The sequence below is a fragment of the Habropoda laboriosa genome, unplaced genomic scaffold (genome assembly GCF_001263275.1).
Source record: "Habropoda laboriosa isolate 0110345459 unplaced genomic scaffold, ASM126327v1 scaffold561, whole genome shotgun sequence".
Classification (NCBI taxonomy): domain Eukaryota; kingdom Metazoa; phylum Arthropoda; class Insecta; order Hymenoptera; family Apidae; genus Habropoda; species Habropoda laboriosa.
The window spans coordinates 458,033-479,275 of NW_017100686.1; the positions used below are offsets into that span (position 1 = coordinate 458,033).

The 21,243-nt window shown below is 37.7% G+C and overlaps 1 protein-coding gene across 1 annotated transcript in view; it reads left to right on the top strand.

The window, feature by feature from the left end:
- The window catches only part of LOC108576885 (arf-GAP with SH3 domain, ANK repeat and PH domain-containing protein 1), a 38,930-nt gene that overhangs the window by 6,284 nt on the left and 11,403 nt on the right, over nt 1-21,243 (top strand). Inside the window, exons 2-15 of the mRNA XM_017939949.1 lie at nt 15,123-15,195; nt 15,477-15,622; nt 16,487-16,741; nt 17,523-17,608; nt 17,781-17,937; nt 18,024-18,288; nt 18,462-18,689; nt 18,899-19,121; nt 19,204-19,384; nt 19,551-19,826; nt 19,915-20,034; nt 20,131-20,362; nt 20,587-20,868; nt 20,994-21,160. Coding sequence (XP_017795438.1) covers nt 15,123-15,195; nt 15,477-15,622; nt 16,487-16,741; nt 17,523-17,608; nt 17,781-17,937; nt 18,024-18,288; nt 18,462-18,689; nt 18,899-19,121; nt 19,204-19,384; nt 19,551-19,826; nt 19,915-20,034; nt 20,131-20,362; nt 20,587-20,868; nt 20,994-21,160 — 2,691 coding nt within the window. The remainder of the gene's footprint in view (nt 1-15,122; nt 15,196-15,476; nt 15,623-16,486; nt 16,742-17,522; nt 17,609-17,780; nt 17,938-18,023; nt 18,289-18,461; nt 18,690-18,898; nt 19,122-19,203; nt 19,385-19,550; nt 19,827-19,914; nt 20,035-20,130; nt 20,363-20,586; nt 20,869-20,993; nt 21,161-21,243) is intronic.

The window sequence follows — 21,243 nt, forward strand, 5'->3', positions numbered from 1 at the left end:
TAATTCCATCGACATCAATTCCCCAAGCGGCATGCTATTGGATTTTGTGTAACCGGTCATTTAATTGTAACCAATACATTAACACGCTCCAGATAATTTTTGATAATTGTTCAACCAACTCGAAACGTTCTCTGATCACATCAATTCTTCTCCTACCTTATATGATACATTTGTGTTCGCTGTATAGATATGTGTAATAGAGTGGATCATGCGAATAAGATCTAAATACGAGCCACTCAGAAGACAAAATGATTAAGTCCACTTTTTGAAATTCTTCCAATTTTAGTATCAAAACTTAACTTTTCATAAATAAAAAACAATTTAATAGATTTGTCATTGAAATAATGTGTTTGAAGGGAGCAAACCAAACTGAGAGTAAAGAAAATAATTCCTCTCAAGATCATCTTTTGTTTCTCAAAATTTCAAGATCATCCATTTTTCTCTTTTTAATGGAATTATACATTTTACTCTTTCTCGTCTTGTAGAGAGTGAAATGGCAAGTTCAACGAGTATAATAACGTTTCATTCTAGAATTTAAATATATTTTAAGAATATAAGTATATTCAGGTTTCAGTATAAGTGACTTACGTCGGTGTGGCGCTAGTAGTACTTCCAGAAAATATTCAGTACTTTTGGATTGAAATATTAAAAATTACAAATTAAACGATATCGATATTTAATATTTACATTCTGTGTAAGTTACTAGATTGGATTAATTTGCGACGCGATGCATGTTGCACGAATTCTTGAACTCGTGACGAGTCAGAAAATAAAACTCAACCATATTACACTAAATGTACTATAATTACGTAGCGAAATAGATACTAAATATATCGAGTATGTTGCGTTCGTGCACGTCTCAAGTTCGAAAGTTATGTCCATTGTGTTTTAAATGTTTTTAATTCTTTCCAGCAGATAACGTTTTAAAAATGGAATCGTCATTTGTAACCAGCTATCGAATCGAAACGTTGAAACGCAGTAAATTTGAAGTGTCTAAGCAGTTTAATAAAATCAGCCGAACGAAAATCCTACACCTGCTCTGTCAGCGTTTATTGAGCATTATTCGACGACATTCTACGCGTTTACCACTTCTATTATAACTGACGATTTTTTTTATAATTCTTCTTTGGAAGATTTTTTTTAGTATCGGTGCAATTAAACGAGTTAAAACTTTTGACGCAAGTACACAGGGTGGGGCACATTAAAAGAGTCACCTAATTGTCTTCCCGAGGGTTTCAAATTTTTTTATAAATTCCATTTTTTTCTACCGTATCTTGCAATATGCATTTAAAACATGCATAATAATATTACATTTTAACTCTTGAAACTTCCTTTCATTTTTTGCCACTTTTTCCATCAACAAAATGTTTCTTAACCTAATCTTTCGGATTAACTTCAAGTGGTCTGTATTCTTGAAACTTCCGCCATTTAAAAACTGTTCTAGTGAACGAATTAGACGGCAATCCAGTAGTGTCAATTAAGGAGAATATAGTAGATGTGACATTAATTCCCACTTCAGTTGTTCAGTTCCTTCTGTTTTTATTTTTGACGTGGACAAACATCGAACCAAGATAACAAACGGCGTTACTCATAAGATGACTTAATATATTACGAAGCAGATTTTTAATAGCACTTAATTCATTATACCCTGCGTTGGGTGCAATGAACCAACAATAACCGCGATAATCCTAACATAATGGATCCTCTGCTATTATGTCCATCACGACTGAAGAAATCACCATTGCTGATCCACCAACGATCGTGAAAACATCCGTTCAATCTAATTCCGTCGATTTTCCCTCTGAAATAATTCTGTCTCATTTAGAAATCGCTCATATACCGTTCTTTTCGCAAACGTGTCAACCCAAGTACAACATTTTCCTTGGAAAATATCAGCTTTTGTTTCTCAGTGGTCTTGAAATTGGCTTCTCCGAGAGTTATTCGAGCTATCCGTTTATCGATTTGTACGCCCACATCACGTACGTTTTAGGTATAAGTCCGCAGCCATATTTGCCGATACTGCTTCATCGCTTCTTCTGATATAACGCACGATTCAATCGAGCTCGGTAGGTTTCGGTAAATTCGTGTAGAATTCGGTGCTTTATATTCGATAAATTATATTCGTTATTACCTACGAAGGGGAGTGTACACGGTAAAAACCCAGTCTCGTCTTTTATCACTGTCGCACGAATAAACAAGTGTTTTGAAATGTGAAACAGAGATAATCCTCCGTGCATTATTTTATCGACCGTGAAGAATCTATCAGTGATGTTTATTTTTCCATTACTTCCATTAACCATTCCCATAATATTCTCCTCGATATTGGCTCAGTTACGTCCCGGTGCTTTTACTTCTTTTGTAATTCAGCCACTCGCAAGTTGAAAAGATTAACTCCAATTTTTTCAAATTCTTCCGACCACTGGGAAGTATTTTGCACTCGTTCAACGTTCGCGAATTATATCTCGGTTTACATTCTGTTTCACTCGATTAAGAGGAATATTCTTCGCTTCGTTGCAGGAACAGTAATTTAGAATAGAATAAACGACGAAATGGAGCCATTCAGAAGCCAAAACGACAAACTCCACTTTTCCAAATTCGTCCAATCACTGTAAAATATTTTTAACTCGTGCAACGTGCTTAACTCGATTAAGAGAAACAATTCTTCGCATTATTGCAAGGACAGCAATTTAGAGTAGAAGAAAATGAGAGAGCGTGAAAATGACAAACTCCACTTCTTCAGTATCAAAGCACACGCGTTCGGGATGCTTAACTCTTCGTAAACGAACAAAAATTCACTAATCCAATTTCACGGAGTTTAAGTACACTTTGGCTTCTGAGTGGCTCAATTAACGCGCGCGACAGTTATCTCGCTATTTTCTTCGCCGCGGTTCAGTAGAGCACGTTTGGCCCCGTGCAGACAAGCCGGCGATGTTTGGAGTCGTTGAAACATCGTCGCGGTTTCTTACTTGAACGTTTGCAAATCGGTCCAGGTAAACGACTCGGATACGAACGACCTACCAAGGTCGCACGGCCAGGAATTCCTTTCGTTCTTAGTCGTCTCACCTGGTTGTCGCTCGAGAGGTAGAGAGGGAGACAGATAGAGAGAGAGGATAGAAGGTAGAGACTGGTTTAGTAGTTTAAAGTGTGCTTGAATCTGGTCGTCCCTCTACGGTCCTTCACTGACTCGTCTTCTTTTTCGTGTCAACATTTATTACATGCTCGTCATCAGCGTACTGCACTCTAATTCGGGTTAATTAACTCCTTTTCCAACTTGCTTCTATAATGCCTCCTCGAGTATTTCATCGATAATCCCCATATTTCTTCTGTATTGTTATTATCATCGTCGATGGAAGTTCTGTTCGGTGAGAGTGTGTATTATTGAAATTAGATCGAGATTAACCCCTTTAACCTATGATTTCTTCTCTGACTGTACATCTAAGCGTCAGACATTTATCGTTCCAGTACTGTACCAGGTAACAAAAGCTCTAATTAATTGCATTTGGTAGTCCGCAGTTTTACAAATTCAAACGAAAGTTAGAATTGCGACGAATTTTTCTTAGTAATATAACTATTCTTGTCACATCTTCACCAGAATCTCTGCCACGAGTCTGACACGTTGTTGTAAGTTAAAGGGTTGAGAGAAAGTTCTAGCATTAATGTTACTATGGAATTTAAACAAATTTAATGGTAATGACATAGAGGAAGCGATCTAGCTAACGAGTTTACGTTTCACTCGCGTCGTGTGCCTACAAACTTGGCCAGGAAACTACTGGACACCATAGAAGAATAAGAAAGATTAAAGAGACATCACGTTCTACGTCTATCATACTTTAGCGACATAAGCTAAATAACATCGTAGTGATACACCAGTGGATGTACTCTGATTCGTGCCAACTTAAATCTTCAAGTTTGTGCCGAATATCATTGTAGGATAGATCGCACTTACGCTTAAACTTAAGAGAATACAGATTACAAAAAGGAGAAGGAAAATTGCAGAACACGTGGTACAACCAAAGCAAAGAGTGATTCTACATGTAAAACTCGATCAAAAATAAAGAATAACATTTTCGTTAAAAATGAATTTGAAAATTCGTCGGGTATTCGTGTATTAAGTTTCGAGGTACGAAACTTGTGTTTGTATCATTAACCATAAACAATGTCTCTATTTGCTTCCTGTTATTGCTGTTATCTTATTTCACCGCGATATCCACGTTTATTATTAGTTCGCCGTTGCGTAGAGATTTCGAAAATGGGAATCATATACCGTAAGTTGTATCAAATCGGAGGAATAGCCATCGAGAGAAAAGCTTATCTTCCTCTGACGAGCGCTCGAACCCATCTCCCTTACAAGTAGGAGAGGAGTAGGCTATAGAAAAGGTAGAGAGCCAGGCTAGCCTAGTTGCTCACGGCCAGCCTCGTTGAACGACCTTTCTGTCGCTAAATTTTCCTCCTCTGTGTACACCTGATTATAATTGGAACGGAAACTAACGACGCTGCGATTTCATTGGAATTGAAAAAATTCCTCCCCGATATCGAAAATTTCATTTTCCTTCCTTCTTTCTTTTCGTCGTTCAGAGAACAGCTAGAATAATGTATACACAAGTGTGTAAATAAACAAGGACGATAATTATGTGATCTAAGTGATCGAACTTTAACGATCTGCAGAGTTGAGATCAATTGCAAAAATTCAGTCGTGATGAAACAAGTATCGAGAATCTTTAACCTGTTAATTGAAGAAGACGAGTTAACTCGTCATTGGTTCACAGATACTTAGAACACGACAGTTTATTTATTCCGTTTAATAAATAAATACCGAGAATGAAGTGATTGGTTATGATTTTAATTCAAGTTTAATTAGATTTCTGTTTGAGAGGTGAATCCCCAGTTAACAGGTTAAGGAGGAGCAAAATGTGACGAGCCAAGGAGGTTCGTTCGAGGAGCTTTCGAATAGCGACAATCGGTGTGTACAATTTTTGAAGTATTTTCGACAGTTTTGTTACTCGACGTGATTGAACAATTTCGGCAAAATTTCGCGAAAACATGGAAGCAAATGTGTTAAAGTACAGTACATGGTAAACGAGGTTCATTGGCTGGGAATAGCGCGAAACCTGTTCCATTGGCTCTATCCCTACCACTAGCACGAGCGTAGCAGCCGTTAGGGAGGTCAGTTCGCCCGTAACCATCTTGCATTTCGCAAGTTTCTAGTTCGAGAGCTGCTGCGCGATGACACGGTTTTTTAAAACGAGCTACCATACCTGGCCACGCACTTGTATTTCACTATCTTTTTATTTTTACTCTTTTTTTCTTCATGCGTTTCATTCAGCGTTTTATTCGTACTTTCCTTTCTCATTTTTCATATTTCACGCGATATTTCAATTGCGCTCAATTTTAAGGCGAGAAGGAAGTAGTAGCTTGAATTTTGCGTCGAGCAATATGCAACTTCCTACTTGAAACCTTGTCACAGTTTCGTTAATGCTCTTTACTAAGATACAAAGCAAAATCAAATGTTGTTTGTTATTCGACGAAGAATGTATCCTTCGTCATTTTTTATTTATTACTCGCTTAATTGATTTGGAGTTTTGAAACGTTATGTACACTTGAAAACGATTTTACGAGACACAATTTACTATTAAACGTTGTTCATATTTTTGTGATAATGTAGAATTATTATTTTATGATTTTTTCTAGTTTTATAGAATAATCGAAAACTGTTTAACCCCTTAATCTATGATTTCTTTTCTGACTATGCATCTAAGCGTCAGCCATTATATAATATTTGTAATTAATTCAATTACATTCGGTAATCCTCAGTCTTACAAATTCAAACGAAAGTTAGGATTGTAATGAATTTTTCTTACTAATATAACTATTATTTTTGTCACATCTTCACCAGCATCTCTGACACGTTGTAGGTTAGGGGGTTAATGATATCGAATATTAAACGTAAATCGTTTAACAGAGAGAGAGAGAGAGAGGCATTTCTTCGTTTGAAGGTTTCTTTATTTTATTAAAAATATTCGTTTTCTATGTCTTCTACAGTCAACGATTTCCTTCAGTAATTTATTGGCCTAAATAAAATTTAGTAATTTATTGGAACCTAATAAAACGAGGATATTTCTTTATTTGAACGAAAAATATTATCTTCTCATCTAATTTTCTATTTTTCCTATGATCAAACGATCACTTTATTACAAACTATCAGTAATTCGTGAAAAACATTCGTATCGAGGAAACTAAATCGAAGTATTATATCTTTCGTGGAAACACGTGTTTATACGCAACTAAGAAAGTACCGCAGTTTTCGCTCCTATATTGTGTAATAGTATTAAAATGGGTGGCATAAAGTAACTTCATATTGCACGTGAACATGTTCCACGTAAATTCGTGGATCGTGAAACTCGTAATTCGAGAGTCACAGGGGCACTTAGAGACGCGACACAGTTTGGTACCGGAATAACGCGTGCGAGATGCGTGTGTGCTATTATTGCGTGGCTGGCGGCTCGTGTAGCGGGGAAACCCCGTTCAAGCGTGCATCTGTCCCTGAACGCGTGCAGCCAGAATTTGAGGAAAACCTAATTACTATTGTTAGTTCTGGTTTAATTATTCAGAGCTCTGAATTACAGATTTTTCTTCGTAATTATTATACTTTTACGGTAAAAGATTAAATGTATTTATAGGTTAATAACATCTTCTTTACCGACGGTCTAAATTCTTTTATAAAGTATTTCGTTTAATTTATCTCAAAGTTTAACCCGTTGTGCAGGAAGAATGTCAAACGATCTGTACTACAATTTCGCTTCTTGCTAGACATTCTTTCATCTTTCAATATTTCCTTGCGTTTTATGGACGCGACGCTGTTTTATAGGAAGCGTCTGCTGTTATGCAACGTAGCCGTGGAATTTTATAATAAAGATGCGTGTTAAATGAGGAATTTAGAACAATTATTCTTGTATGAATATCCTGTGGAAGAGTAAATTAAAAGAAATTGACTAGAGATGTTTTACGAGAAATGTTCGAACATTCAAAGAATCAGAATTAGTTCTAATTTGATATTAACCCCTTAACATTTACATTTTTCTCAAATTGATATGCCAAAAATGATTTTAATTATTTCCTAAATATATAAAAATAACTTTCCCATTTATTTATAATGCCGTGACTTACGTTTCTGCAATAGAATAGAAAGGATAGCGCAAAATTAATTCTTGCTTTTTCTCAAACATTTTAGATAGTATTCTCTCTTGGATAAATCCTAAAAAGTTAGGTTAGGTTAGGTTGCAATTAAGAAAAATATAATAGTTCGAACATCCAAAGGATCAGAATTTGTTCAAAATTCGATATTAATTATAGACATACATTTTATTTCATTCGGTTTCGAACACGCTTAATTCTTGCTTTTTCTCAAACGTTTTGGATAGGCCCTAGAAGGCATTACGTAGAAGCCGACAAAGTTCGAGTCATTGAATTTCTGTCATACTATCCCCCTACTTCATTCAATTTGTTCAACGATCCTGCACTAGCAGCGGCCGTGTTTACAATAGGGACGTTTGTCGATCCATACGTTTCCATTTCAACTTTCCAATCATGCCCCGTGTGATGTCTTTGTTACTGCGGCGAACAGCCGCTCTTCAAGATAGTACACGGACTCTGAAGGGAAACCTGTCGCTTTAGTTTCTCGCGTATTGACAACTTCCCTGAATCTTAGTTGAACAAACTCTATTAGCGGTCCGTGCAAACTGCTCCGTACAAACTGCTAAACGCTATAAATTTTCTGATACTGTATACACTAACACACACGCGCGCGTTTAGTTTATGGATGGATTGAAAAATAAATTGCAGCTTATTGTTCTCGATTGCTTTAACTTCTCGGCGGTGTAGAGTCGATGGAAGAAATATAATCCTTGTGTAGGCAACCAAAATTTTTACGATTGTTTCAAGCTTTGATATTCAAAATTTTATAAATTTTTATTTTCAAAACGCTGTGTCGACGTAAAAATGTCTAAAAAGCGAGGATTCGGAGTGATTGTGCTGTACTTTCACAGAAACATAAAGAATTGTTAAAGGAAAGTGTAGACATGAGTACCAATTGATGCAGTAACACTCAGTTTTCGTTTTTCAATTAGCGCTGAATCAAATGCTGCTCTAATTCAGATTTTTCTTCCTTACCTTCTGAGATTTCTGTCGATTCACCGGTCGGTATGCTTCAACGTATAAACTTTAACGCTTGACCGATTTTACGACCTCGCTACATTTCTTCCGTCGACTGTACAAGGAAGAACGGCGGCTCGAGGTCTTTTTAGAAAAGGACAGTCTTATTATTTCAGCGGCTGCCTTGCAACTCGGCCGCTCCTTTTCGCGGAACAAGTAGCGGTGCTGCCTTTATCGGCCGAGATGACACGTACAGTTCCGCTATGCTCGATGACAATTTTTCAATGTACCGCTTGCTCCCGAAAAGTAGCGTAGCCGCTAACGCGCGTGTGTATAGTTGGTGGAAGCGATACGATAAGGCTGTAAATTGAAGCATTAACCCTTCGCGGTCCTATGTCGAGTCAGACTCGACGTAAGAATTTTCGCCCTCAGATATCGTACAATGATAAATTATAAATGATAATAAACCTTTTTTTTTTATGGATCACGCTCTCTATTCAATCGAATTAAGGCGCTGACAGATTTTTTAAGTATACTGCAATAGAGTAACCAATTCCTTTAAATTCACACGAAGATTTAACAAATGCAAATCAATTACTCTCTTCTTTTGAAAAAAGGTAAAATGAAAGTGACAAACTGTGGAGTATATCTGAAGGAAAATCGTGTACGATATGAGTTAACAAAAAAATGGAATTGCATATATTGCAATACAGAGAAGAATGATTTTACTCGTTTCAGACGTTGGTTTATCAAACCGTATTCCGAAGTATGAATAGCACGAACGATATTAAATTGGAACACAGAGAGCGCAGTTTGGCATGCAACGTCGTTGCATGCCTCTGCCACATCTGAGGATTGTTTAGAAAATCGGAAAATTTAATTTCAGACTGTGATCTCAATTTCGAAAATAGGATGCAAAGTAGAATGTTGATTAAACAATTAGTTCAAATACAAAATACACTATAGCCACTATCACGGGCAATTCAAACGTTCGCCGAAATCGATTTTCTCACATTTACGAAAACATCTCCAATAACAAATATACTATGCAATTCACTCTCGTTAACCCTTTCATTACTATAGGTTGGAGCCACTTTTGATTCACTTCCACCTTAATTTTATCCTTCACGCACTTGCACTATTGGAAATAGGTTATGGAATGAAATAGTCTTTTAACTTTGTAATATACGATTTATTTACGGTCTCAGAGGAAACGTCTTTACTCTATTGAATCTTCTGAAGGACTGTTTCTGGGCACCCAAAAGAAAGTTGGGGTCCCCTTATACCTAGAAACTGTTTACATTATGGTACGGCATTGTGCAGTGAGTGACTCGAAGACGGACACCAGATGCATCTGGTGGAAGTCTTAGTGCCTTTGTTTAAAATAACCCGGAGACATTTTTGTCCTCACTTGATTATTTCCATAGGGTGTTGTTAGAAATAATCCAACATGCACCTTACTTCAATCAATCAAATTTTAAAAAGATACGGCCAAAGGAACAAATTTTGCACACAGTTTCAAAAATAATATACAAATCACTATAAAACAAAAAAAAAAAAAAGACAGTGAGAAACTGTCCCCTCAAAGTTTCCCCGTTGCAACGCCGTCCCGCCCCTAAAACCGTGCAACTTTCGTACAAAACATTTCAACAAAATTTCAATTCCAACGTAACTGTTTCAACCGATAAAATTAGGTTAGCACACGCTGCTGCATGTGCGCTAATTTTTTTCCCAGAGATTACATCGAGCGGAATCCCAACGTTTACCTAAATTAATTTAGGTTGTTGCATATATCAGGGTGAAAATGAACCGTGTTACGCAGGGATTAGTACAAAAGTGTTCCACTTGGCTCGTAGGACAATTCGAGGTCTTATCTCTCTCACGCGTGCAATCGTTTTACGCAGATTCTCTCGTCGGTGGTGTTTAGAAGAGTGGAGGAGGAGAGAGATCGCGTAGGTAATTAAAGATCGCACGATCCACGGTGAATTCTGAATAACCATCAACACGGGGGTACAACGATACTTATCAGACGACGGCTTGATAAGTCGGCGGACGCACAATGGGCGAAGGTGGAGGAACGCGCGTGTACCTTTGTTTTTTTCCTCGAGCTGGCTGGTTGGCTGATGAGATCGCAGCGAGATACATCACAACGCGTCACGACGCATCGTTGAGCACGTTACGCTGATACAACAATTTCCTCGACAACTCTTTCCTTCCGAAATTCCCCGGTTCCGTCGTTTACCACCCAATCTCCGATTCTATTGTACTCCGATCGATTACATCTTGTCTTTTTACCGTTGGCTTTGCTCACCGTTGACAGCTCTTTTTCCTGTGTACAGGGTGTCCAAAAAGTTTGGGATAAAACTTGTACTGTGTGTTAATGAGGTTGAGTAGATGAGAAAAGTTTGGGTGAACTTGTGTCTAAAAATGCTTCTGTTTTTGCACGAGTTCGCGATGCAACGCGATCTATTTTACTAAAGACGGCGCGTTAATGAAGGTCGTAACTCTTCACTCCGATGTTTCGACACCGCGTATCGTACAGTGTTTTTTCCTTACGAACGTTTCCGGAGGTAAGGGATGATACTTTAGATGTGTCTTTTGATTTTACTTGTCCTCGTGAAGTGTCTTTTGAACTCTTTATTTTGTGGTGGTGCGTGGGTATATATTGGGTCGGTGTATGTTCTGATTGGTTGGACGTTGAAGGTGGTGGAAAAGAAGGTCTCGAAAAATGCGTATGTTCTGATTGGATATTAGGAAACTAGTGGAAGGAGAACGTGAGGGTGAAGGTGGTGGGCAAAAGTTTAAATAATATGGGAAAAACCCGGAAAGGGGAAAGGGATGGGAAACATGACCAGGATGCGACGTGAACTGCTTTATGGTAGGGAAGGAATTTGTTAGGGGCTAGGAAGACGGCTGGAAAGGACTGTTTATTAGTTTCTGATGTGTTACTGGCCGGTGGGCTGCGCGACCGGACAAGGACAATCGGACAGCTTCATTGAAAAGTTAGACGGTGGATTTTCATGCGTTTACTGGAAACTTAACCCTTTCGCTGCGGCAGATTGTCGGTAAAATCTTTCGTTTTGGCGTTTGAAAATTTTTCAATTTCTGTTATTCAGTTAAAGCGAGAGTACTCGAAGGATTGAATTTTGAGCAGAATTTAAGGATTGGATTAAGGCGAAAGTGTAGCGAATGTCACCAACAGCACGGTAAGAGAAAATTTTCAAAGCGCCGGTAGAGCAGTGAAAGGGTTAAAGGTACAAAATTGTACAGAATGTGTGCACTGTACGAAATATCTAAACTGTAGTGCTTTTTATAATACCTGGTAGGTGAAATAATTTTCCACCCAAGTTCTACTTTTTCTTTTACTCTATTCTTAGAAATATAAATTTGCTAGTTACAAGCGTTCAAAGATTGTTATGGCCGTTCTGATAAACGCTCGAAATTTCTTTCTTCTGAAAGAATGCTCCCTTCCTTTCGTCGAACTCTTTCGAATACTCCTACTGTATTATAAATTGTAGTAAATTCCCTTTGAACACCCTGTGCAGACGAGTTGAATGTCGCATCAACAGCATAAGGATCTTATCTATAACTGTCGCGGATTGATTGTAACTTGAAATCAGATACCGTTACTTTCAGAAATTCCAAGGTACAATGTGTATTATAAATTGTCCAGCTTGTAATGGTGTTACAGATCGAATAAAAATACTCCTACTTGTTACGAACATGTTAATAAATGTCGTCGAATTAAAACCGCGTATGCAAATCAGATGTAAAATATTTGATTATCGTTACAACCGATCAAGACTTTTTAACGTTAGCATATACCTGCCAGCGTATATTTCTATTCGAAAGGGAAACGGCAATATTAATTAATTCAATTACTTCCGGACTGGCGTTGATCAAACAAGCATTGCTGCGTTCAAACGATCGTGTTTTCAATTTAATTGCAACGCAGGAATAGAAAAACACCTACGATCGACGAGTTTATCGATAAACGACCGATTAGACTATATTCAAGCGTTAGTTTATTCATTCAGAAATCACTTGCAGCTATTCTTTTTTTTTTTTTGTTTTTTTAAATTAAAGGAATAATCAGAAAGAGTTATGACGTAGGTACTTTTTCCTTGTTTTTGAGTGAGAAATATAGTGTAGAAATATCAGTCCAATTTGTGAATTCGTATTTAAAGTTTCGAGAAAAACTCGTTCAAAATTTTCCCCGATATACATACATGCGTGACACGCTACGTTCCAACGATTTATAGCTCTGTTAATTCTTCCAATTCCGATCTAACACTTCGGGAACATTCTCAAGGTATCAAAATTATCGATTTATGCAAAAAAAAAAAATCGATTTTTTCCATGCGTCGTTTGGGATTCCCCTCTTAACCTCTTCAGGGACACCGACACATATGTGTACCTCTAGATTTTCCGAAAATTCCAATATTTGCCATAGAGAAAATATGAAAAACAATCTCCCAAAATGTCCTAAGGAAAGTAGTTCAATTGCTATCGATTTAGCATGAGTATAAATGTAACTACATAAAAAATTCTAACTTAAAAAAAAATCATCCCTGAAGAGGTTAATGGTATGTTTGAAAATCGATTTTTTCGATCCGCCATTTGGGATTCCCCCCTTAACACGTTCCGTGCCGCGTATACGCCCCACGCTGAACTTCCCGTTCACGCCGTTTGATATTTCTGCCTTTCCCTTCCGTTGACTTAAACGATGCAACTACGACGATAATTTGTTGAAACAAAAATGTTTTCTTCGCTCTATAGTGCATCTTAAACGTCACCTTTTCCTCGATAACCGTGATTTCTGCAATCTTGTAAATATTAGAAGACATATAGGGTGAAAAGTAAAACTGTTAGTCTCGACAGCGCGAGACGTGTGCGCTCCACGCGGCCTGAACGAAAACTAACCAAAAATCGGTCCGGCACGGAACGTGTTAATGGTATGTTTGACATTAAACGGCACATCAATAAACACGAGGAACTTATTACTCGATCTAACACCAGTCGTACAAGCAACTTTTGAATCATGAAAACTCACGTTCTATTATAGTTTGACCACCTTATAAATTCTGTCGGTGAAAATCCAACGAGTAATCAGACTGATATAACAGCTCAACACATTGAATACCGTGGAGGTCACCAGTGACCAGCGACACTAAGATTAGTATAAGCATTTAATTTAAATAAATGGTAATATTTGCAAAATTTTTATCTAATGCATCATACAGCGTATTTAAATAGTCTTATTTATAACTGTTTACACAATGTTTATGCATATCCCGACGTGCTCTATTAAAACGAAAAACTGAATTGCTCCGGCGTTCAACGTATTAAAATCTCTGAAATTCGTTTCTTTGGTATGAAACAATTCTCGTTACTTTTCGTTGCTTAACCCAGCTTTAACGGTTATTGTCATTCTAACCGCATTCGAAACGAAGGAAATACTACTGCGACGATTACGTCACAACCGTCACGTCCTTCGTACCGTGGACAATGTTTTTAATTCAACGAGTGAAGTGTGTTCCATTCAATGGCTATCTCGGTTCGTTGCCATCTTTTATCGCTCGACTTTCTTTCACGGATATACGTGAGAGAAAAAGGAATCGTTGAGGAACCAACTGCGAAGAAGAAATGTCACCGTGCTCCAAATTGCCAAAGCGGAGTGGAAAGAAAGCCGGAGAGTATTTCGAAAAGAATGAAGAAAGGGTCTTACGGGACTGTGTTTAAAATTGAAAAGAATTTCGTTTCTAGAAGAAGTGTACGTCTGAATGGAATAATGCTAATTTTGTTTACTCATGTTTTCTTCGATTGCCCTAACTCTGTCGAACTATTTATTAGATTGTACGGAAAATTCGGGTCGGTTTTAAGGAAATTAGTAAATTCTGCCAAAAAACATCGTTTTTTCTTTATATTCTTAATTTTGAAATTTCTAAATTTAGTAAAGTATTTGCGATCAAATTTTTGTTAACTTTCTTTCTTTCCTGTTTAATATATTTAAGCCGATTTCCGTTTCGTCCTCTGCTAAAGATAAATGAACTCCCGAAAAATTAGAAACGGAGAAGCCATTGAAATTAATTTTTCACCAGAAGTAAAATAAACATTTCAGGAGACCAGACTAATTGTATCGCGAAAAAGAAAAAACGGACGAGCGTATTAAAATAACTTAGGAAAAGGGAGATAAGTGCCGGTCGATATTGTCACACCGGAAATTAAGAAAGAAGTCAATAACGAAAAGATAGCAGCTGATTATTAAATACCAATGAACGCTATGGAAATACTTTTGGAATGATTTTCAAGAGTATTAAGTAGATATAAAATTGTAACAAATAAGAAGATTAATTAAAAACAATTAGAATAAATTTGTCAAATTTAAAATTCGATATTAAAAATGTGAAAATGTATACACTACCGGCCAAAACTTTGGAATCACCGAGCATATCGCAATTTACACAAAAATCTCCAGAAAAAAGTCAGCGACTTTGAGAATTTTTTATCGTTCGAATCAATTGGTATGAGATAAATGAAGATGAACTTGAAATCTATCAAAAATTAGCAGCAGATTTAATATTGATGAAAAGTGAGAGGTGATTCGAAACTTTTGGCCGGTAATGTAGATGGTATATTTTCAGAAATGAAACACTGATTCGAGTCTCGCAGAAATAGTTGAAAAAATTCACACAAGTAATTCGAGAAAATGAACTCGATAAAATCTGTAACCGAATGTAACAAAAAGAAGCATTTCACATTGAACTTAATCGATCTTTCATAGAAGTACTTGGATAAAATAGAGGGGAGTTGAAAATGAACCTGTTTGTTCCGCTGTTAGATCATAGAACAGAAGTATCTGGCTCCTTTCACTGTTGTTCTCTCTGTATGACCCGTATCGTGTAATAATATGTAACAAGAACGAAGAGGAATTGTGTACATCGAGTTCACCTAATTTTATGCAATTGTTCCAGACGTTGGACTTCGACAGAGATGGCCTCACGAAACTGAAGAAAGCCATCAAAGCCATCCATAATTCTGGAAATGGTGAGTGTTGTTTGCTTGAAAATTTTCATCGGCAATTTCCAAAACCTTGAACTTTCAGAAAATAAAAAACAATCGATTTTTGGAAAAATCTAACCTAAAACACCTCCGTAAATTGTAATTGTACATATTATCGCGTTATTCTGTTCCTCTATGCAGACATTTCTATCCACACGCGACTGATAGTAATTTTTCAACGAAAACTCGTTGTAATTTTCTTTTTTTAATTTCAAAATTTCTGGCGAGTATTGTTTGTAATATTTTTTACTTTCCTTGTATTTTAGCTCACGTTGATAACGAGGTGTACCTAGGAAGAGCACTGGAAAGGCTCGGAGATGCCGCTTTGAAAGAACAGGAGCCAGATATCGGCGCTGCTTTCTTAAAGTTTGCAGTGGTCACGAAAGAATTAAGCGCTCTAATGAAAACTCTAGTATGTACCGAACGTTTTATGGTCCCGTTTGAAAAAATTTGTTCATTTTTGAAACCAACCTACTATCATAAATAATAGCTGTTTCGTGCAATAGACAGTGAGCGCTTTTTGTCTCGAGCGTGCCTTAACCCTTTCGCTCCGAAGGGCGTATATATACGCCCTCGAAGAATGAACATTCATATACGAAGAGCGTATATATACGCTCTCGAAAAGTGGGCGCTCAGGTACGAAGAGCGTACATATACGTTCATACCATATATACTTTTCTTTCTTTTTTGTTTTTGCGACAAAATTATCGTTTGCCAAATTTCATTTAAATCTTATAAGACAGATATTGGAAACATGTGGGAAACAAAAATCAGATATGAAATGTACCTCAGTGTCGGCTAGTCAGTAATGCGCTCCGTTCGTAGCGATCATATTTTGTCACAAGCGCGCCGTAGCGAAAAGGTTAACGAAAGGGTTAAAGGAACAACTGTTTTGGTAGCAAAAATTCATACTATTTCAAAACCTTTTCAGTTGCAGTTCAGTAAACTCTTTTCCTAACATTCTATTCTATAATTATGTAGTACAAACGGATTTTAAAAAATCGTCAAATTTATCGAAAGAACCACCCTCGAAAGGGATTGAACTTTCACTGGAAACAATTATTTTCATCTGACATTCTGTACTATACATAAGTCTACTAATTGTGCAGCATAAACGAATTTAAAGAACCGGCAAATTTATCAAAAGAATCACCAAAAGAAAGGAATAAAGAGAAAATAAAAAAAATGATTTTCAACGCTCTATAAGACAAGATCACCTCTCTTTTCCCCGAATCGTCGGTATCGTCCCGTTTAATTAATCAGAATTGTCTGATAGATGCAGAACATCAACAACATCGTGATGTTCCCGCTGGATTCGGTACTGAAGGGAGATCTTCGAGGTGTGAAAGGTGACTTGAAGAGGCCGTTCGAGAAGGCGTGGAAGGATTACGAAGCTAAATATGCGAAAATCGAGAAGGAGAAGAAACAACACGCGAAAGAGGCTGGCCTCATTCGAACGGAAGTAACGCCGGCCGAGATCGCCGACGAGATGGAGAAGGAGAGAAGATTGTTTCAATTACAAATGTGCGAGGTGAGGCCCTCGAAACAAATCTAGAACGAGCCAGGCTCTTCCTCTCTCTCCTCTCTCTCTTTCTCATTCGCTCTGTGTACTCCGCTATACTTTTTACGCAATCATTGCTGCTGTAATTTACGACACTTTTACGAGATGAATTCTGACACCTGTTCGTAACTGGCGCATATCAAACGTGTTCCTTTTCTTTTTCACCATTTCAAGGTGCAATTTGTTTGAGTATTCGAGGTACAATATCAAATGATGATATTTGTCATTTTTCTTTTGCAAGTTTAATATTGTTTTCTTTTTTTCAAATTTAATCATTGAGTGTTTAGTTGCAATTTTGAATTTTTTGAACATTGTAAATTATTGTAAATTGTTATTCTTCGGTTGCGTAAGTCGTTCCATTACGTCACACAGAGTGTCTCAAGTTTTTTCAGTCAATCTGTGCCAGTATGTTTCACAAGTAACAATAGGAAGAAAATGTTACATAATCTGGTAGGGTCGTGGGTGGTTGATTAAAATGTTGAATGAAGAGTACGAAATAATTATAGATTGGTGTAGCATGGGAACAGATTGGTATTTATCTGATGTGTTTAGAGAAACTAATTGGACCTTGTTTCATTCCGAAATTATTAACCGTACGGCATCTTAGATTCTTTCTGAATACTACATTCGAAACTAGTGGAAAAAGTGGCATTGTTAGTTTAAATAATAGAGTTTGCATTTTAAGAAATTTTCCGAAAGATTGAAAGAGAGTGGTGATTATATGAAACGATGTGTTTTGTTTCGTTTGCAGTATCTTATAAAGGTGAACGAAATAAAAACGAAAAAAGGAATTGAACTGCTTCAGCATCTAGTCGAGTATTATCATGCACAAACCAAGTAAGTTTGATATTTCACATTCCTTTCTATTTTTTCCATTTTTTAACCATGAACGGGATCAGAAGAAATATTTTCATAAATTTTACAAAGTATACGTAAATTAAGCGAAATTTGATCAAAATACATAATTTTCTACCAAAAGAATTTGTTCACTTTCACGTCGATTCTACAGTTATTTTCAAGACGGCCTAAAGACCATCGAACACTTTGGCTCGTACGTGGCAGATCTCAGTGTGAAGTTACAGAAGATCAGGCAAACGCAAGACGAGGAGAGAAGACGTTTAACAGAACTAAGGAATCTTCTTAGAAGCTCTGGTTGTGACAAAGAGGTAAGTTAACCATCGTATTCTCACGCGCTGTTCTCCTTTATCCCAACGTGCGATCGCAGAAAATTAAAGAGTGTGAAATTTTCCAGTTAAATGTGAACGCGAATGCAGGGTATTCGCTTCACCAGCTTCAAGGAGATAAGCAACACGGCGTCACTAGATCCGGCCATCTTTTGAAGAAAAGCGAAGGAAAAATGAGGAGAGTTTGGCAAAAAAGGCGGTGCGCGGTTCAAGCAGAGGGTTATCTCGATATCTGTCATGCGGATGAAAATAAACCGCCGACGAGAGTGAATTTATTAACCTGCCAGATCAAGCTAGTGCCGGACGACAAACGGGGCTTTGATCTTATTAGCTGTAAGTTGGATTGTTAACCTATTTACAGCTGGTAGTGGGTGACAAGCAGAATGTATCCCTTCATTTTCATATCAACCATTAGAACAAAGCTTGTACGGTGTGAAAATTATACCAATGGAAATTAATCGAAAGCCGGAAGACTAACGGAATAAAATTTGCACTCTCAATTACAGACAACAGAACGTATCACTTTCAAGCGGAAGACGAAGCAGATCAGCGTGCGTGGATGTCTGTTTTGGTAAACTGCAAGGAGCGTGCTTTGCTTCGAGCATTCGACGCTAGCGGCAAAGCGGAGGCTGGCACAGGAAATCCGAGTTTAGTTGAACTTCAACAGGCTGTAATACGATGTGTGATGAGGTTACCTGGAAATGATCAATGCTGTGACTGCTCCTCGCAAAATGGTAAATCTGAGGACATGTTTCGAGAGCCAAACGTTAGTACTGTTGGGTGTTTATCTCCTTCTTTTCTCTCGTGCCGAACGTTTCACTCGAACGCAATTGTACTGTCAGTACTACCTCGGAATATCGGAACAAATGTCATTCAAATACCATTTTTATAGTATACCGATGACGGCGTTAAAGAAGCTAACTGTTTTCTCATTATTTCACAGATGCCACGTGGCTCTCCACAAACTTCGGCATAATCGTGTGCATAGAATGTAGCGGAATTCATCGGGATTTAGGAGTTCATATATCCAGAATACAATCTCTCACGCTGGATAATGTGGGCACTGCTCAGCTACTTCTTGCACGACACATGACCAATCAGGTGTTTAACGAAGTGATGGAAGCCACCTTACACCATAATCACAAACCAACACCAACATCGACGATGTAAACAGAATTATTCGTTTATTTATTCGTTTGTTCAACTTGTAATAGCCAATTTCTGTTTCATTTTTACTGTATCACACAGGGAAGAGAGGTACGACTTTATAAGGGCTAAATACGTGGACAAAAGATACGTGATGAATACCTGCGCGGATGAACGAGATCTTCTCTCTGATTTGGAGCATGCAGTGAATAATCGCGACTTGCAACAACTTCTGCAAGTTTACGCCGAAAATGTAGATCTATCTGCACCGTTGCCCACCTCGGTACGATTTTTATAAGTATTTATAAGAATGATAATTGTGAATAGTTGTGAAAACATATTTTAATAAAATTAATAAATAACTCGTTATTTCATGTGGCAGTTCTTATTGATCCACCTTGTACAATTTAAAAGTATATCAATTGATTGGTAACGTTCATTTCTTTCAGGATGTCGGCGAAACAGCTTTACATTTAGCCGTTTTACGTGAAATGGGAAACAGCTTGCACATTATAGATTTTCTCGTGCAGAACATGTCGACAGGTGGCATAGACAGAACTACCATCGACGGAGAAACAGCGTTGCATCTCTGCGCGAGGCATGATAGAGCAGAGGCGATGAAGTTGTTGCTACGAGCAGGCGCCGACCCAACCCACCGAAATAAGCAAGATAAAACTCCACTCGATATTGCACAGGAAATGGGGCACCATACTTGTAAAGAACTGGTAAAAGCCATTATTCCATTGACATCTAATTTGTATAACAATACCATGTCGTACACACAATGACAATGAAATGTTTCATTGTCCTTAGCTGAGTCACGCTCTACAAAGACAAAAGACATTGTTCGATAATGTTAATATCGATTGGAATCTCTCACACGACGAAGGATCTACCGATTTCTCGGATGACGAAACAATAATAGAAGACAGAGTATGTTTTTTTTTTTCAAGTAACGATGAAAATGAAAAATTTTTCATTTAACGAACATTCATCTTATTGTTTTACCCATGTTGTTTTTCTCCTTAGAATGGGTGTTTAACACCTGAAAAGAAAACTCGCAGTCGGCCACCTTCTTATGTGGGTGGCAGCGGTGGCAGTGGTGGTGGTGGTGTTGCTGGATCAGGAGATTCGCCGGTAACATTACGCAGTCGAAGTAGTACCTGTGACAGCTTGCAGAGCGGCTCTTCTCCAAGTTCTTCGACGAATAGGCAACAAATGCCTCCACCACCGCCACCTCAATCAAGGAAACCTGTTGCTGGTATGATTACTTTTAAATTATTGCAGCAGAAAAAGATGTAACAAAAAGATGAATAAAATCACTTGAAGTGTAAAAGAACCTAAACCGTGTTGTCTCGTGAGACTTTTTTTCATTTGTAATCGTACCGTAGCTGTCGTTTAGTTACCTCGAGTAACTGCCTGTATGTTAAATTACATTTACACCTGCACGAAAATGATGCATTAAAATTCTGTTGTCGTTTTCAGTACCAGCTCCCATGGCGCCCGATATTTCAGTCAATATTCACGGATCGTTGAAGAAGCGCGTAGCACCGCCACCACCACCATCCGGAAGTACAGGTGGTATACCCTCCTCTCATTACGGTACACTACCTTCGTCCGCGTCCTTAGCAGCGTCAACGCATAGCCGTACAACGAGCGAACCGATCTTAGCTGGGCATTCTTTACATACTCTACCACATGCGTTAAATACATTAAACAGTCAGCATCATAAAAGATCGCCCAGTGGAGATTCTTCAACGGGACACGGTGCGTTTAAAAATTCAGAAAAAGTCTTCTACAAACTGCCGCCTGGTTTTGGTAAATTTCGATTCGTTCAATATTTGTTTCGTTCTTGAAATTTATTCTCTCTTCTGTTTCTTGTGTTTCATTAGGTGCTGACAAAATAAACAGCTCGACACTCCAAAGACCACGGAATCCGCCGCCACCAGCCCCATCTGGTATTAATTCGTCGAGATTGAGCAACGGTCGTAGCAGCGAATCATTGAGTTCTATGTGTTCGGATCACGGTTTGGGTAATCCAGTTCCACCTCCACGCAAGGTAATTTGTACGTTCTTTTATTTAATTTTTTTTTATTTAATTATGTTTTAGCATTTATATATGAAGCAGCGCATAAGAGAAGC